The following is an 18,985-nucleotide window of genomic DNA, read 5'->3' on the forward strand; positions in this document are numbered from 1 at the left end:
ATAATCCTACATGCAGCTGTGACATTGTGTTCAGCACAGAGCATTCAATGCTCTGGCCTAGGTAAAATATAAGCCTCCTCTCTTGGTTTTCATGAATGGAAAGAAAGATCTGCTGCAGAACATTAGTAGCTCTCCACCAAATGAGCTAAAGAACATTCTGGAAGAAGTACTTTCAGTATATGAAGTATGTGAATTCTAACTTTCTCAATGTTGCCCCACATGAAATCATGGACATTTAAAGACTAATCTCTTTTCTTCTGTGTGTGGATGGGTAGCTTGGGTGTGGATGTAGGGGTGGAAAACGTAAGTATTGTGGTGTGTGTGTGTGTGTGTGTGTGTGTGTGTGTGTGTGTGTGTGTGTGTGTGTGTTTGCATAGCTGTGTATTTATGGCTTTCTTCCCTAATAATCATTTGCACACAAAGACTACATTTGAGTTCTTAGGAAATTTAATGTTTTTCCACTATTTTCAACGTTCATATTTCACTTTAGGATTCAGATGCACTTATAAACAAGCATTCAACCTGACCCATAAGGCTATTTACTGATTCACATTTCAGCATGAATGACTTTCAGACATCAACAAATTCCAGATTACCAGAATCAATTTCTATCAGGTGCAGGATTTGTTTCAATAATTCTAAGAAGGAGGAAAACACATTGGGTGGAATTCAAGAGATGTAAGAGACAGTTCTGATGGGTACATGACATAGGAGCATATGGATCAAGCCATCAAATGGGAAATGGACAGAAATGTTTTCATATAATGAAGGAATGTGTTTGAAGGTGCAGGTCAGAAGAAAATGCAGCGGGAGTGCTAGCTGAAGTTGCCTGTTGGTATTTTGCCATTTGGTGGTTTTTGGTTTTTAATTTGCATTTGGAGCAGAGGTACAGAAATCGATGCTAGACATTTTCCTCCCTCTTTCCACCTCCTTTATTGAGACAGTCTCCCTCACTGAACACACTGCTTGCTTTTTCAGCTGACTATCCCCAGGGTCCACTAGTCTCTGCCCTCCTAGGGCTAGGGTTAGAGACACACGCAGCTTTGCCTGTCCCTGTAACAAGAATTGTTGCTTTGGGTTAGTAAAACGTGCCTGCCGTGCCCTTGCCTTGTACCTTATGACAAAGAAAAATGAACTTGGGGCGGTAGAAAGAACACTGGTTATTTTATGCTACATTTGAAAAACTGTGTTTTTCGATTTTACCGTAATTATATATAAAATTCACAAGTATAGTTAGATTGAATAACGTCTCATTGGGTCATGTTGTGGTACAACTAAAACATAGCTTTTGGGGTGCTTGGGGAAGAGGATGGTTTCAGTGAGTGTAGTCTTAACTTTGGTCAGCATGTTCTTTCTTCATTCAATTGTTCTCATTCTCAACCTCATTATCCCTTCCCTCCCCTCCCCCTCCCCCTCTCTTTACATCAAAATGTGTTTTCTCTTTTCCTTAAAGACATTTTTTTTCCTTCTTGAGGTCTCAGCATCACAAATTCAAACAGCAATGTGCACAAATGAAAACCAGCGGCTCCTTGTGACTGTTCCTGATTGTACCCCCTTGTCCACTTCTCAGAGAGGGCTTTCATGTTAAAATGAAAAACATCCCAAACAATTACAGAGGAGGGGAACAATGCTGCAGTTCCCGTGTTCCAGGGATTCAAGTGTTCAGGGACAGACAGAACACAGATCTCTGATTCTTATCAGCTGTGTCTCTCCACCAGAAATAGCAACAAGATGTATGCGGTTGTGGCTGGATGTATGTGCTCCTTGGAGGGCAATTAATCTGTCGTCTTCACTCAGTTTCTACCCAGAGTTTTATACTATCAATACACCTAAGTGGACCTAATATTAAAACTTGCTTTGGCTTTGATCAGGAATATTGAATTTGCCGTTTACGAAGTATAGCAACACACAAACACTCCTCTCCTGGTAAGAAAGACACAGTATACACTGAATTAGCTAGAAGAGAGAGTGAGTCCTCAGGCTCTCCCGCTGCCTAGGAGTCATTAAAAAAATTGATACCAATCAAAGGCAGATGCAGAATATGGCTAATGCCTTAAACTAGTCCATTGCATTTTTATTAGCTTATATGATTTCTAACATTTATATTTGGGGTGGTTTTGTGTAAACAATGGGATAGTTACTCTCAGCTTGAGGGACAGGGGGACCAGGCCCATGGCCAGTGATGGAGCTTAGTACTAGAGCACTTGCCTAGCATATGCTAGGTCCTAGGTTCAAACCCTAATACCACCAAAACAAGCAAACAAACAGACTTTGAAATGGAAAGACAGAAAGACTGATTTCTAGGTGGGTACACTGCCATGGAAATGGCCCATGTTTATTTCACAGAGCTGTTAAAACCAGGACACAGTGTTGTGCCCTGTTGTGGCTTAGGTTAATTGTTGACACAGCTATGTGTCACGTTCTGACTATGTCTGATAAGGATGTGGCCCGAAGATCTTTCTTACAGGAAGGGAATAGAACCCACATTTTTTGAGGCAACATGAATCTGCATTCACTCACTTAAGATGAATTGAAAAATTACATCATTCCTTGTGTTTAATAAAATGACATATTTTCCCCCAAATTTGGCTTCTCTGCCTTTATTTGGACTTCTATGACTTCTGGTTTGCATTACTGGAGGCCAGCAGAAGAACAAATAAAAGCATTTTATTTACCTGTTACAGAGAATTTTGTCCTTTCCTGAAGATTTAATGGATTTTAGTCTTCCATGAAATATTAACGAGTGATTTGTGTCATTAGTGATTTTTGTTCTATCGTTAGATTTATTTCATATTCTAAAATCCAAGATTACTTAGTAATGGAAAATTATCAAACGATGAAAAATGAATAGTTTGGGCCGCTTATCAAATTGTGGCATTTTAAATCAGTATTTGAACTACATATTATTATGAATCTTTTGAGGTGATGTAATCCTAAATGATACACAGTCAATCATTTTGAATGAGTTAATTGTATGTGTAGTTGAAAATATCTCTGTGTAGATACAGAGCAAGAAGGACAATGAGTCATTTGAACTTATCCCTGGAAAAGAAACCACCATCAAATAGTCATCATCAAATGAACAGTATAGAAACTGCAGGGGTAAAGAGTCTGAAAAACTAAGCTAATTCTCCGCAAAAGGTACATAAAATGTATCCATCTAACTAAACACATTCTGGTTGTAAAATAGCATCAAAGGGGTGATAATTCTACATATTTTGATGTCATCTTTACTTGCCATGAATTTCTAGTTTTAAGTAGTTACAAATCTCAAAATTGTGTTTTAAATTTTTGTTCATTCTCCAGAAACAGTATTCTGGCTGTCATCCTGGTTCAGCTCACACTTACTGGTGATTGATTAATCAAATTAAAAGGAAGCTCAAAAGTAGAACATACAATCTAATCAGTTAAAGTGTAACAGCTCTTTCTAAGATTGTGCTTTGTGTAATCACCTACCATAACTGTAAAGACTCACTGGGTTAAGTAATTATTAAGTTAACTCAGATCTAAGTATTAGAACAAAGGAACAGTGGTGTATTCGTTTACTTCCCCATCATAGTGATAAAACACTGACAAAAAGCAACTTGAGGAAGAAGGGATTTATTTCACCCCACAGCACACAATACTTCATGGAGAGAAACCAAGACAGGAACTCCAGGCAGGAACCTGGAAGCAAGAGTTGAATCAGACCATGAGGGAACACAGCTTACTGACTTGCTCTCCGTGGACTGCTCAGTTTTCTTGCTTTCTTCTAGAACTCATGACCACCTGTCCAAGAGTGACACTGCTCACAATGGATTGGGCCCTCTTACATGAATCACTAATCAATAAAATGTCCCCTAGATGCCCAACAGGCCAGTTTGATAGAGGCAATTACTCAACTGGGGGTCCCTCTCCAGATGACTCTAGTTTCTGTCAAGTTGATAAAGCCTAATTAATACAATTGACCCCTTATCAGTAAGGCAAACAAACACATAACCATTGAATTACAACCTTTCCTTTCTTGTTTATCTCACAATCTCATGTCCATATCACAATATAAATCATAGCATAACTTTCTTTAAAGGTATCACGCTATTTTAAAAATTCCAATACTAAAAAGTTCAATGCCTTTAAGATGTCCAGTCTCTTCACTGTGATCTCCTATAAAATCTAAACTAAGTTATATACTTTCTTACTGCAAGAAGGAAAAACCAAGACATTAAATCAATCACACTTCAGCAAAACCAAAGTCATGAAGTATAGCTCCAAATCTTGTAGTCCAGTGCCTAACATCTGGAGTCATTCATGCTCTTCTGGCCTCTAAAGGATATTGGCAGCTCACCCTCTTCTGATTTTTTTTAAGATTTATTTATTTATTATGTATACAGCATATATGACTGCAAGCCAGAAGAGGGCACCAGATCTCATTACAGATGGTTGTGAGCCACCCTGTGGTTGCTGGGAATTGAACTCAGGACCTCTGGAAGAGCAGTCAGTGCTCTTAACCTCTGGGCCATCTCTCCAGCCCAAGAGGGGCCTGAGGTTTTTTGTTTGTCTGTTGTTTTTGTTGTTGTTGTTTTTGTTTTGTTTTGTTTTTTGGTTGTTTTTTTTTTTTGGAGCTGAGGATCGAACCCAGGGCTTTGCACTTGCTAGGCAAGCGCTCTACCACTGCAGCTCTTCTCTGCCAGACACAGTACACAAAACTCGTCTCAGCGTAGGCTCAGGCCAGCTCTGTGCTTCACCTGCTGCTGTTCTTCGTTGTCACCCCACAGTCCTGGCACCACCAGCAGTCCTAGGTCTCTACTACAACTGTGGCTGCACCTTCACCAAGGGCCTATGTTGGCCTCTTTTTAGAAATCCCAACCCTGCCACATAGTGCAGAGCTTCAGCCGCTCCCCATGACCCTTTCAATCCTAGAGTCTTAAATGCAACTGAGGCTGTGCTTTTTCCAGAGATAACTCCTCCCTTCTCACAGTGCCAAGCCTCAGCTGCTCTCCATGACCCCATTAATGCTTTAGGACTTCCCAAACCAGGATGATATAGGAGACACTTATTACAAGTTTGTTTACCAGCTTGAGGTGCAACTTTGGCCTTCTCTGGACCACAGCTTCCGTGTGCTAACCCTAAGGAAATGCAACCCTGAAGACTTGGCCTCTATGATGCTGGTCTCCTATTCATCACAGCTGTTCTTTAGCCCGAGCTAGCCAGCACTGCTTGTCTCAGTAAAGCAAAGTTTTCATGCACACAGACTCTTAATCAAAAGTATCACACAAAAGGCCTTGATAGTGTCTCTGTTTTGTCTCTGAAACTTCGCGGGCCAAACCTCCATTTCTGTACCTCTCTCAACATTTTTATTTTTCCAACTCCCAAAACATCTCATTAAGCTCTGAGCACTCAAGTGGCTGCCTCTAGCCGAAACTCCTTCCATGGTCCTCTCCCACCCCCACCTCATGAAAAAAATAATATGGACAGGTTCATCACAGCAATACATTATGTTACTGGTACCAATTTCTGTATTAGTTTGTTTGTCTGTTGCTGTGATAAAACACTTACGAAAAGCAACTTAAGGATAAAATGATTAATTTGCAGTAGATCTTTTACTAGCATGTACAAGACTTGGGATTTAATTCTCTAGTGCTGAGAAGAGATGGGTATAACCAGACAGACAAATAGGATATTTATCCACTATCATGGTGATCTATGTTTATCCAGTTGGACAGCAGTTGATATATGCAGGACTTGATTATACCATTTTTCATATTCCAAAAGTCTACCCCTAGTGACACACTTCATCCACATGGCACATCTACTCCAAACAGGCAATGGATGATGCTGACATTACTTAATAAAAGGGAAGTTGGGGTGTACTATGAGTTTGAGAAAATAAGACAAGGTCTTCCCCTCTGAATATACAAAATGTGAGGGACTGTAGGCTGCCGCTGGCACTTTCCCATAGCAGCAGATGTTAGTGCTGAGAAGGAAGGCAGGAAATACCTGCTAACTCAGTCCTCAGACCACTGTCCACTCCCAAGTCCTCTGCCATTTAACACTTCTTGTATTCTGACCTAAGTGACCTATTCAGAACTGTCTGCTCGTCCTCATTTTCATCAACCGAAGTGTTTCCACAAATCTGGGTTTGAGCAATTTTCTTCTTTTGCAATCTCAGTTTCTCTGTATGGTCTTTGTATTTCTTCCAACTATCCAAGTCTTCAAGGACCAGTTTAAGGGTACCCACAATAAGAGAAGCTTCAGAAATCCTCAGCACTTGACTGCAATATTTTCTGTTAATTATTGTTGTACATTACAGTTGTTTTCTTCAGAATATCTGAACTCCTTGCCCCTCCTCACAACTATCTCAGCAAACAGACGGTTGCAGAATATGTAAGAAATGTTGACTGAGTATACATCAAGCCCATTGCTCCTTAGGTAAACAAATACTTCACAATGATATTTGTTTGGAATGTTATTTTTTCTGGCTTAAATTCTGCAGCTATATTTCACATTATGTGTATGTTTATAGGTATGTAGGTATATATACATACATACACACATTATGCATGTGATTTGTTTTATCTATTTTGATACGAGATCACACGATACAGCCCAGGCTAGACTAGAAACCACTGTGTAGCCTTCAGGCACCTGAAACTTGAAACATTTCTGCCTGGGTCTCCTGAGTTTGGGGGGTATTTCATATTTATTAGAAAAGAGACAAATAATTATTGAAAATCATTTTAAGAAAATTAAACCAATATAATTTTATTTAACTGAATTGCTGTATTGATCCCTTCACTTTGTCCTATGAAGTAGCTCATACTACTTTGAAATGCAGTTTTAAAGTAATCTATCCTTATTTAACTATCTTGATAGTTGAGACAATAAATATCTCTAACATTGAGCGTGTGTGCATGTGTTGGGGGGGCGGGGGAGGAGTGGAGAAATGCATGTGTGTATGCTTCTAGGATCCGATGCTAGGGTTACAGACAAGCAGCGCCATGCCAGACTTTTTATGTGGGTGCTGGCATTCCAATTCAGATCTTCACGTGTTCCAAGCACTCCTATCTACTGAACCATCTCACCAGCCTCTTTAAAGTTTCATGGAGATAGCCGACTTCTTTGGCATCCTTGTGACACAGTGCAGCTGGGATCCTCACTGCTTGGTGAGACAGCAGCTATCTAACCTGGAACAGTCGTGGCAAACAGAGTGACTCTCCTCTAGTAGTTTTCTCTGAGACTTAGCAAATACGTGGCTTCTGTCAAGGTGGCGTAAGGTACAGACAGCTACTGTATGCTGACGCCTGTGCTGTTTGCAATAAAAGCTTTGCCTATTAAAACGGTGTAAAACTAATTTTAAAATTCAAATGCTTCATTCCTCTCTCTGACATGGCCAGAAGAGAATCTGGTCTCCATTTGACAGAACTGTCGAATGAGACCTGGAAAGAATTTCCATTTAAAGTAAAGTTTGATCACAGAGGTTGTAAAAGTGCTGTGTGTAGGATGATGATACCACAGAACCATCTGGATACAAGTCTCGTGTCTTTTAGCCTCTTTCAGACCCTCTCATTCTGGGCCGAGAGCTGCCACACTGATGAAGGGAACTGAAACTCACGTTTGTGGGCTGCTTTGTTGGAACCTGATTTTCTCCCCTTCCGCTGCTGTATTGATGAGTGTACACCTGCTGTTAGTTATGGACTCACAGCCCTGCACAACATAATCAGATCTCTTAATCATTCATAAGCGGTCTGTCTGATCTTGCCACATACATTTTTTGGACTTATTTTAACCATGTACAAACATGTCATTAAACATAACGGAATACTGACACCTTTAGACAGAAGAAAGAAAGAAAGGAAGGGATAGAGGGAGGGAAGAAGAAAGGAAAGGAAGAGAAGAAAGCAACACTCTCAAATGTCTGACATCTAAGAATGAATCAATTCCAAACACCCATGTGTTAAATAAGCAGAAAAGCTATTTTAAAAAGACACCAAAACAAAACAAAACAAAAAAAAAAACACTGACCAAACTAAACAGCTCTTCTTCAGAAACAAGCTCAGCTTTTGTCCTCAGTATGCATGTTTCCCACTCACTTCATTAGAAAGCTGAGTGGGAACTGCCAAGCATGTCCATAGCCCATGAGGAACGCTGCTCCAATCATTTCCAGGGGAAGCCACCATTCAGCTTCCCCTTGAGGTCCCTTCTCGGCTGTGACTGCTACTCCACTCTTGTTAAGCCACTTTCAAATATCTCATTTATTCCCAAAGACAAATCCCCCAATCAGTGCTGCCAACCTTGTTACAGATTGGCACTTACCATTACAGATTAGATCATGTTTTCTAAGACTGTCCATTATATTGGTAGTTGAAAAAATTTCAAGCCCTGCCAGGGACAATTTTCCCTTAATTTAGGAATTCCTATTTCTTCTAGCAGCCAGCTGGAAATGAGTAAAATGTTACAGAGCTCTCCTTAGTGTTTGGCTTAGAGAATACACATTCTGTCCAAAATATATATCTTTGGCACTCTCTAGAAGTAAGGAATCCTGGGTAATCACTATGCAGGCCAACTGTGAGAAGTATTATTTTTAACACTTAAATACTGAATGATTACTTTTTGTTTTCAAGAAATTTAAAAATAAATCAAACTTACATTAGGTTTTTTACTCTAACAAAGTTTAAATAAAAACCCATTAGAGATAATTTTACTATTCAGTCTTGTGCCTCTCTGGTAAAATCTTTATGGTGGCATTGTCCAGTGTTTACAGCTAGAAGAATTTTGCATTCCCTAAGAACTACTTGTAACTTATGCAAATCAATGCTTTCATAAGTTCAATGACAAATTATTGATTATATAATCTAAATCCATACATTGTTATACACTAAAATCTCCCCTTTGGTTCAAATAAGTAATCTAAGTATTCAGAACGAGAGATAACAAGCTTAGCACCCAAATGTCACCTTATGGCTGTACTAAATCCAAAAGGGAAAACAGTTATTAACATTTAGCCAATAGTTTAGAATCTCAGTATCTTTTCCTCTAGCATCTCACTACCTTTAAGTTGGATATAGAAGTCTTATGTTATTCCCATGTTAAAAATAACATACTTCTTCAAATTGTAACTGCATTAACAAATGTAAAATATTTCTGTAACAATAATTGATTGATAAGTAGATTTAGTCACTATTTCAATGTATATTTTGAAAGTACCATAATTAAGGTAAAATACAATTTCTAGTTCTGGAAATATTTCATTCTGACACTAATATATATGTATTATATATATTGAGTTATTTTGTTCCAGGAATCAGACAGCTGATCTCACGTTCTTTAATTCAAGGACCTTTCCCCCTTCTTCCTTTTATAGTCTCTCCTAGAAGCATTAAGAAATTTTTATAGTGAAAGCATTATAGGACCCAGTCAGCTCTTACTACCTGTTGCAAGAATGGCAGAAAGGATGTAAGCCACGGGAGTATCCAACCTTACTGCAACTTGGGGTTGTCATCTACAAAAGTGTAGGCCACATTCATGTCTATCCTGGGACACATGTGGCCCACATTTTGAACACACCAAGGTTTAAGATAAGAGAAAAGCTATAAGGTTTGATAATGTACACTTTAAAATTTTTATTAAGTTTTTGAAAGTTCATGCAATGTATTTTGGTTATATCCATCCTTTCCCCGTCTCTTCCCTGATTTAACCCTTATTCTATACCAACTCAATTTTCTGTACTGTTTCATATTCTTAAAGACACCTTGAATCTAACTAGGGCTGCCTATCTACTCTTGGGAGTGTGGCCATCCACTGGAATGTGTTAAACCTGTCAGGGCCACACCCTTAAAAAACAGTAACCCTCCATCTCCTAGAAGCTATCAATTCGCAATAATTCCTTGGGTATAGGTGTGACTTCCTTCTTGCCCACCTTTCCTTTCCTCTCCACACTGTGATTTTGTCTGGCTTGAGCTTGTACGCGCCATGTGATTTCATGTGTGCAACTGGCCTGGTGTGTCTGGAAAACACTGTTTCCTTACAGTCACCCACCACCTCTGGCTCTTAGAGTCTTTCTGTCACCTCTTCCAAAATGATCCCTGAGCCTTGAGGTAATGTGATATAGATGCCCTTTGAGGGCTGAGCGTGCTACAGTCGCTTATGTTCTGTACCTTATTTGGGTTTGTGTTAATCACCATCTGCTGCCAAAAGAAGCTTCTCTGATGACTTTTGAGAGATGCACTAATTATGGATGTAATGAAAGTCATTTGGAATCTGTTTACTACTATGTCTCGTTAGCAGAACAGTAGTAAAAGATTCCCCCCTAGGGCCAAGGACCTGTGCAGCACAAGTTCTTGGTCCTAATAACTGTCCTAGGTATGGATTCCATCTGTGGAGAGAACCTTAAAACCAATCAGAAAATGGTTTATTATTCCCATGATATTCATGCCACTATTGTACTAATGGGCATAGAAATTAGTAAGAAGCCCTGGGGAGTGGGAACTTTCACGAATGAGAAGATAGAACACAGTGCTACAAAGGGGGATGGGAATAATGGAACAGAAAGGGTTAAATGGGGTGTGGCATAGGGTAGGGTAGAGAAGAGAATACAGGGAGTGATAAGCAACTCTATAGACCTGATAAAAACGTGACAAACTACTACTGCAGAAGCTTCCTAAACTATCACCACATAGCCACATTAAAAAGAGTTTAAATGGAGTTACCCTATAATGAGATAATAATGCCCCAATAGACACAACAGTCCAACAAAGAACCAGTGTCAGGAATGAGTTACATCTATTGGAATCGTTGGTGGCTATGAAGTCCCATAGACCCCCAAGTGTTATGAGCTCTTGCTGATGTTCTTGGTAACCTCAAGAACTGGAGGGTAAGCCCCAATTGCTGAAAACAACACACACTTCTCTACTAGAGCATAAAGATAACGAGCTGGGACTGACATGAAAGCTCATTCCTGCTTTCTAGTTTTCATCGTGCAGGACGGTGCTGTGCGTGTTACAAGTCTCACTCAGCCGTGACCCCTGCAAACTACGATAATGACCTACCTGGCATGATAGACATCTTATTTTAAAAGAAGATCAATTATTGTGGATACCAGGTTGATTCACCAGTATTTATTTCTGTGGGCCTTATTTAACAAACTAATCATTTTCATACTCCAAGGTAATTAAAGTATTGAGCAAATTTCTCTTATGTTAAACTTTTGGTATGCAAGCTGAGGTGTGAATATAATTTACTTTAGTGTTAGTAATTGCCACTGATATCTCAAGATAAGAAAATATTTATTCTCTTAGGAAAATCTAAAGTGACATTTTCTAAACATTGCTCAATTGTATCAAGGCATGGAGATCATTTTTTTATGTAACCAGTCGTGATGAATATTAGATAAAATAAAGTTTGTATCAAGTTGTTGGAGCTCCTTCTGTATGAAGAGAAGGGATTCCTAACCTTGGTTTTCTATGTGCTTTGTTATCTCTGTCAAAAAGCAAATGTCCAAAGGCATTTTTAGAAATTTTTTTCTCTTTAAACTTAACTTCTTGCATTTGCTGTAAAGGTTACCACAGTGAAGCTAGGATAACATGATTGTGTTTCTTGTGCAGAATGAACAAGAAGGATTGAATCATGAGGTATTTTGTTGCAAAGGTCCTTTGGGGCAATATTAAAGTTTTGGGAACAGCTTTTCACAATACACAATTCAAGGCTCTATTTTAGCAATAGTCTAGCACGATTTCCTTGCCAAGGCAATCTCAATGGCAAGGTGTCTGGTATGGCTTGGATTTCCTTGTTATTTTTTTAGTGTGCTGGATTTGTTATTTTCACAGTTTTGCTTTGCTAGAAGTCAAATGAGTTGCCATGTTTCAAGTATATTTGATTTTTTCTTGACACATGTGAAAATCAAGCTTAAAATTAGTTATAAATAAAAATGGAGATAAGAGAGAGAGGTAAATTTTTAAATTTACTTACAGTATGGTGTAGCATGAATCTTAAAGAGTCTTTATTAATAAAACAAACCTGGAGCCAAGTATTGGGGTGAAAACTGGAAGATCAGAGACAGAACAACCTACAGCTAACCTCACCTGGCCAATTTCTCAGCTGGTCTTGTTTCCTCAGACTGGAAGCTTCTGTGTCCTCATCCCAATCCCTCTCAGCTGAACTGCAATGCTCAAAACCTAAAAGCTTAACCAGCCAAATACTTCTAGTTTCTGGTCCTCACGCCTTATATACCTTTCTGCTTTCTACCACCACTCCCTGGGATTAAAGGCTCGCTTTCTGGGATTAAAGGTGTGAGTCACCATGCTTGACTGTATCTTTGAACACATGGATTTCTGCCTCTGGAATGCTAGGATTAAAGGCGTGTGCTACCACTGCCTATCCTCTATGTTTAATATTGTGGCTGTTCTGTCTCTGACCCCAGATAAGTTTATTAGCATGCACAATATTTCAGGGAACACAATACCACCACAGTATGGAGAAACACCCCACCCTATACCACCATACTTCTTACTGAACAACTTAACGTATCATAACTCATGAATGTATGAAAACTAAATAATACAAATAGCAAAGGCAATCAGACAGGTATATAGAGTGCATACAGTGGAAAGCAACAAATGTCTGAGTTCCACAGGCTGGTGGTCACGGCTGACCTGTCGTTGGGAAAAGGCTTTCTCCAGGACTCTTTCCACACCTCACTTGAGTGGCAAAACCTACTACACCGAATTCCTCGATTCTCTTGCAGGGCCTTTACTTTCTCCACAGAACCTGTTTATGTCTGTAAACACAATGTATTTGACAAGTTTCTTGCTTACCTTAACTGGCCGTATAAATATAAGCCCCTAAGGGTGAAATGACCTTTTCTCTCCTGTGTCCTTCTACACCTGAGTATCCAAGAGAGTTCTTGATACATTGACACATTTGAGCATATATATACATGCATTTATATGTATATATATAGAGAGAAAGTAAATTAATGAAATAAGCTTTATGGTTATAAATTTATTGGCGCTTTGAGGAAATTAATTGTGCATCTATTTAAACCATATTAAATAATGCCTAGAACACACCAGGTGTTTATGAACCCATTTGTGTTGCTGTCTAATACATAATTTCCTTCATATTGTCTATAGACAGGGTAACTGTATGTCTTCATTTACTCAAGACTGTCCAACTGCATTTCTATATTCTTAGAATAATTATAAACATTATCTTCTTCCTTGTGTCCTGATGGGTGACAAATTGTGTAGTTGCTGTATCTGACGACAAATTGTGCCAATGAATCATCGTCAAGGCAAAGGGATTGTGCCTTATGCGACATAATCTGAATTTTGACAAAAATAACGTTTCTGTGTTTAATAGTAAGACAGATTGATGTTCTAGTTTGTGTTCTCTTGCTGTGATAAAACACTCTGGACAAAGGCAACTTGGGAAGGAAAGGTTTTCTCTGGTTTATGAGTCCTGATCATGGTACATTATTGTGGGGAAGCCATGGCAAGAACTCAAGGTGAATCTGGAAGCAGGAACTGAAGGAGAGACCATGGAGAAACACTGCTTACTGGCTTACTCTCCATGGCTTGCTCAGCCTGCTTTTATTATTATTATTATTATTATTAATTATTATTAAATTATTTTACATCCTGGCTGTAGTTTCCCATCCCTTATCTCTTCCCAGCCTCTCCCCATCCTCATCCCCTTGTTCCCAGCCCCTAATCCACTCCTTCATTTCTGTTTAGGAAAGGGCAGGTCTCCTTTGGGTAGCAACAAAACATGGCATATCAAGTTGCAGTAAGACTAAGCGCCTTCCCATGTATTAAGGCTGGGCAAGGCGACCCAGGATTAGGAGTAGAGTCCTGATGCCAAGTAAAAGAGTCATAGATAGCCCTTGTTCCCACTGTTAGGAGTCCCACAACAGGACCAAGCTACACAACTGTAATATATATATAAAGTGCTTGGGTCAGTCCCATGAAGGCTCCCTGGCTGTTCATTCAGTTTCTGTGAGCCCCTATGAGCACATGTTAGTTGATTCTGTGCATTTTCTTGTGATGTCCTTGACCCCTGTGGCTCCTACAATCCTTTCTCCCCTTCTTCTGCAAGATTCCCTGAACTCTGCCTAATGTTTGGCTATGGGTCTGTATCTGTTTCCATCACTTACTGGATGGCACCTCTCTGATAACAATTGGACTAGGCACCAATCTATGTGTATAGGAGAATATCGTTAGGCATCACTACATTGATAAATTTTTTCCCTCTTGTCATGTTTGGTTGCATTCTAGGTCTCTGGGTCACCCAGCTTATGAGTCCTGGTGTTCCAGGCAGTGTCAGGGATGGACTTACTCTTCTGGCATGGGTTTTAGGCTCGGCTGGTCATTGGTTGGCCCCTCCCTCAATCTCTAGGCCACCTTTACCTCCAGCACATCCCATAGGCAAGACAGGCTGTAGATCAAAGGTTATGTGACTGGGTTGGTTTCCCACTCTCTCTACTTGAAGTCTTACCTGGTCGCAGGAGATGTCCAGTTCAGGATATGTATCCGCTATTGCTAGGAGTCTTAGCTGGGGTCATCCTTGTAGATTCCCAGGAGTTTCCCTTGCATCAGCTTTTTTCCCTGACCCTGAAATTCCCCCGCCCCAACTTTTCCAGTAGTCTCTTTCAATACTCTCCCCATGACCACTCATGTTCTCATCCCCAGCCACCCTCAGTCCACTCAAAATCTCTTCCATTTCCCCTTCCCAGGGAGACCTACCTGAACATCCCCCCATGAACCCTCCTTGTTACCTAGTCTCTCCTGGTCTGTGAATTGTAGCATAGTTATCCTTTACTTTATAGCTGATATCCATTTATGAGTGAGTACATACCATGTTTGTCTTTCTGGGTCCAGATTACTTCACTCAGGACGATTTTTTTTCCTAGTTCCTTCCATTTGCCTACAAATTTCATGATGTCATTGTTTTTAACAGCTGAGTTATATTCCATTGTATTAATGTACCACATTTTTTTTATCCACTCATTCCTTGGCTGAGGGACATCTAGGTTGTTTCCAGATTTTGTCAGTCTTCTTTTTTATACAACCCAGGGCCACCTGCCATGGCACTGTCCATAATGGGCTGGGCCTTCCTATATCAATCATTATTCAGGAAAATGCCTTCTAGATATACCCACAGGCCCATCTGTTGGAGGCAATTCCTTAGTTGAGGTTCCCTCTTTCTGGTTGACTGAAGTTTACAGCAAGCTGTCAAAAACTAACCACTATAAAAGGTGAAATAATAATAACAGCAACAACAACAACAACAATAATAATAATAATTCAGCATCATGGGGAATAGGGAAAGGTTTCTAACTGTTTCGCCTGGGAAGAGCAGTAGGAAACAGCTAGGATCCAGCAATGCTTAGCTCTCCAAGTCTAATCCATACGCTTAAGTTCATGCTTCATTTCTAGCACTTCTGAGCTGGAAAACTTATGTAACTTACTCAGGCCTCTGTTTCTCTCTGATTGGGAATGACAATAATAGTGCTTGTGGGTATCACAAAAAACGTCCCATACAATCTCTAAATACCAGTGCCTTGACGTACAAGACATGCTGTAGCTGTGTTGGCTAGTGTTGGGACTGCATGGTACAAGGCTTTCAGAAGGGGTGATGCCAATTTCTTTTGTCTCAAAGGAAACTGTGTCTTTGTAGAATAATTTATTATTTAAATATTAAACAACTGGCATAAAGTGGATGAAACTGCCTGGCTCCCACTGTATTTAGTAATCTGTTTTTAATTCCATGCATTAGTTACTGTGTTTTGTTAGTAAAGGGCATTAAATACAATCCCAGATCTGCAGTATAACTATTCCATTTGTTTTATTTTTGGTATAGGATCCAGAATATAATGGGTAATCAGTGAATGTTTTTAAAACCCCAATAATTGATGGGGCATTCTAAGACACTCAAGCGAAGAACCATTTTTAAGACTGTTTGACACAACTTTTGCCATGATGTTTCAGTTTTCCCAGCGAATCATTAGTTAATGAAACAAGTGTTTAACTTACACAGCTTCAACACTTGAAAACTGCTGAAGAACAGTAACATTAATAATAAATTGTGTAGAAGTTTTACTTCCATGGTAGATTAGAACTTAAACTATTGCTGGGATCAACTGTAATACCTTGCTTAACACAATAGGGAAATAAGTCCCAGATACATTAGTTGCTAGGGGCTATATTAAAATCAAAGTCTCTTAATTCCAATGCCAAAATTATTTTGGCTTTCTTTTTTAATGCCTGTCTGTTTCTAATCATAGTGATGTCATTTGAGAAAATACCAATTATTTAGTTTTGTCTTCTGTAAGAAGTTAAAAAAAAAAAAGTGTAGAAGACTTCCTGGGCTCCCAGCTGTCTCCCTTCAAATATTCACTCTTTTCACACATGAGTGATAAAACTTTTACCAAATTGTATTTTATGAAGAAAATAATTATTACTGCTAGGCTTTTTGTTTTATTATTGAAGTTTTCTAGTGGGAATTAAATTCTAGAAGCATTAAACACTTAATTTAATAAAGTTTATTTTATTAGTTTCAATAGAAGACATAATACTGCTTACTTAAATAAATTACGGAATTGACATTATTCCTTGGGTACTAGGTTGTTTCTCAAGTTGTGCTTTAATCATTACAAAATTGATTTTCATAAGAACTGTAACTAAAGTTTTGGTTGTTTTTCTTTATTCCAGTATTCCTGAAACAACCATTCAGCCATTATCAGTTAATTCTATGTTGTCATATGTCTTTAGTTATTTTTGGTTTTTGTTAATATTTCTGAAAAAAATGATTTGGTTTTGTTAATAATTCTGAAAAAAGAAAAAGATGCGCTGCTAAGGTGCACATGCGTCTTTTATAGTCTTGTAAATTGGAAGGATTAGGAGTGGTCAGTGGGTCAGTGATAGATTTCGAGGCTTTTTGGGAAATGATTGAGGACCATTGGGGACATCCTCTGTCTCATCACATGGAACCTTTCCACGGTAGAGATGTTCTCACCTCTTCGCTTTCTCGAAGAGTCTCATTGTCCTGAAACTCTACAGAAATATTAGGAATATAGATCAGAATACCTTTCCACGTATTCTTACCCCATAGATGTTTTAGGTTTTTATTGTCTTTTTAATATATATATATATATATATATTTTTTTTTCCTGGAGGTTAAGGAGAAAGCAGAGTCTGTAACGTGCTTGTGTTACAAACAGGAGGATGTGGTTAGAGCTCTGGTGCCCAACACTCATCATCTCAGTGCTGGGTAGTGCAGACAAGAGGCTCAGTCAACTCCAGCCAACGACAGATCTTCTCTCAGAGGAAACGGATGGTGTTTCTGAGCACAATATCTGAGGTCCTCCTCTGGCTTAAACACACATGCACACAAGAAAATAAATAATAAATAATCAAAAACGTGTGCATATATCAGAAAAATCTCTCTACATTATTCTTAGTGCCCCTACATATGGGCGTCTATGCTTTAAATCATTAATATTACACAAATTAAATGTAGGTAGTTGGGACAATATGGAGGCCTAAATTTTATTATATTTAAATTTATTGCTTTATTTATGTTTAATTTCCATAACTAATTTATTTGAAGTCTACCCCCCATGCCCTCCCTTTCAACTACCCTACCCCACTATTACCTCCTAATTTCTGGTTTGTTTGTTTTTTTTAAGCTCACTGAGTCTCTGCTGGCAAGTGTGTATCTATGTATGGCATCTACATACATGGGTCATGAATAGCTCATTGCATAGAAAATGATAGGGCAAAGAGATAATCCTTGGATCAGCAAAATATATTCCCCTTACATATAATTTGTATTTAAGATAACTATATTTTCTCAATCATATAGATAGATACAGATAGATATAGATATAGATATAGATATAGATATAGATATAGATATAGATATAGATATAGATATAGATATAGATATAGATATAGATATAGATATAGATATGGTGGCTTGAAATTCAGACAAAGAAAACAGCAAAATAATCTGTACACATTTTCTTCCCTAGTGTTCCATTACCTGTGGCAAAGGCATGCAGTCTCGTGTTATCCAGTGTATGCATAAGGTCACAGGGAGACATGGAAGTGAATGTTTTTCTTCAGAGAAACCTGCAGCATACAGGCCCTGCCACCTTCAGCCCTGTAACGAGAAGATAAATGTAAACACAATAACATCACCCAGACTGGGTAAGCAGATCACAGAGTGCATGGCTTTCAGAAACACAGAAATGTTTTTAGGTCATCTATTTCCTTAAAGCTTGGGAATTATTAAACTATACCTGTTAACATGGCTCTAAATTGAGTCTGTTTAAATACAGTTTAGTCCAAATGATCAGAGGTGGGTTTTTAAACGTTTCATGAAGACTCCTTTCCTTCCATGAAGTATTTATTCAGAGCTAAGTCTAGGAAATAACGATGCCACACAGCCTGAGGTCACCTTTTTAATGTTGCAAAAGAATTTTATCTTCGGTCTAGTCCCACAAGTATCAACTGTGTAACTGTGCAGACAGCTATAGCAGGGGGAAGTTTTGAATAAACTTTCAATTCCTCCATTGGCCAATGGCCTTCTCATCCTGGATGCAAATTTTCCTTAGAATAGAGAGTATAGAAATGGTTCCCTGTAAAAATAAACATCTAAGTCTACACAACCAAATGTGGGGTACTTTTCTTATCTTTGAGGATAAAAATATAAATTTATAAGCCCTGGCAATATTTATTTCTTTTTGTGTTTTTTAAATTTATTCTTAAATTGATATAGAAAGTAACAGGTTTCTTGGCATTTTCATTCATACTTAGCTCGGTTGACCTACCTTCTCTTCTCCATCTCCGGGTCACCAACACCCACTGTACCCCCATCCCCACAATCACCAGGACCCACTGTACTCTCCATCCCCATGGCCACTGGTACCCACTGTACCCTCATCCCCACGGCCACTGGTACCCACTGCACCCTCCAGCTCCAGGATTGCCCTCTTCACCTTCATATC

General features: G+C 38.9%; 1 protein-coding gene across 1 annotated transcript in view; it reads left to right on the forward strand.

The window, feature by feature from the left end:
- The window catches only part of Adamts19 (ADAM metallopeptidase with thrombospondin type 1 motif 19), a 209,084-nt gene that overhangs the window by 186,137 nt on the left and 3,962 nt on the right, over positions 1-18,985 (forward strand). Inside the window, exon 22 of the mRNA XM_052742227.1 lies at positions 18,008-18,185. Coding sequence (XP_052598187.1) covers positions 18,008-18,185 — 178 coding nt within the window. The remainder of the gene's footprint in view (positions 1-18,007; positions 18,186-18,985) is intronic.

Source organism: Peromyscus californicus, unplaced genomic scaffold (assembly GCF_007827085.1).
Source record: "Peromyscus californicus insignis strain IS unplaced genomic scaffold, ASM782708v3 Scaffold_17__1_contigs__length_78620276, whole genome shotgun sequence".
Taxonomy (NCBI): domain Eukaryota; kingdom Metazoa; phylum Chordata; class Mammalia; order Rodentia; family Cricetidae; genus Peromyscus; species Peromyscus californicus.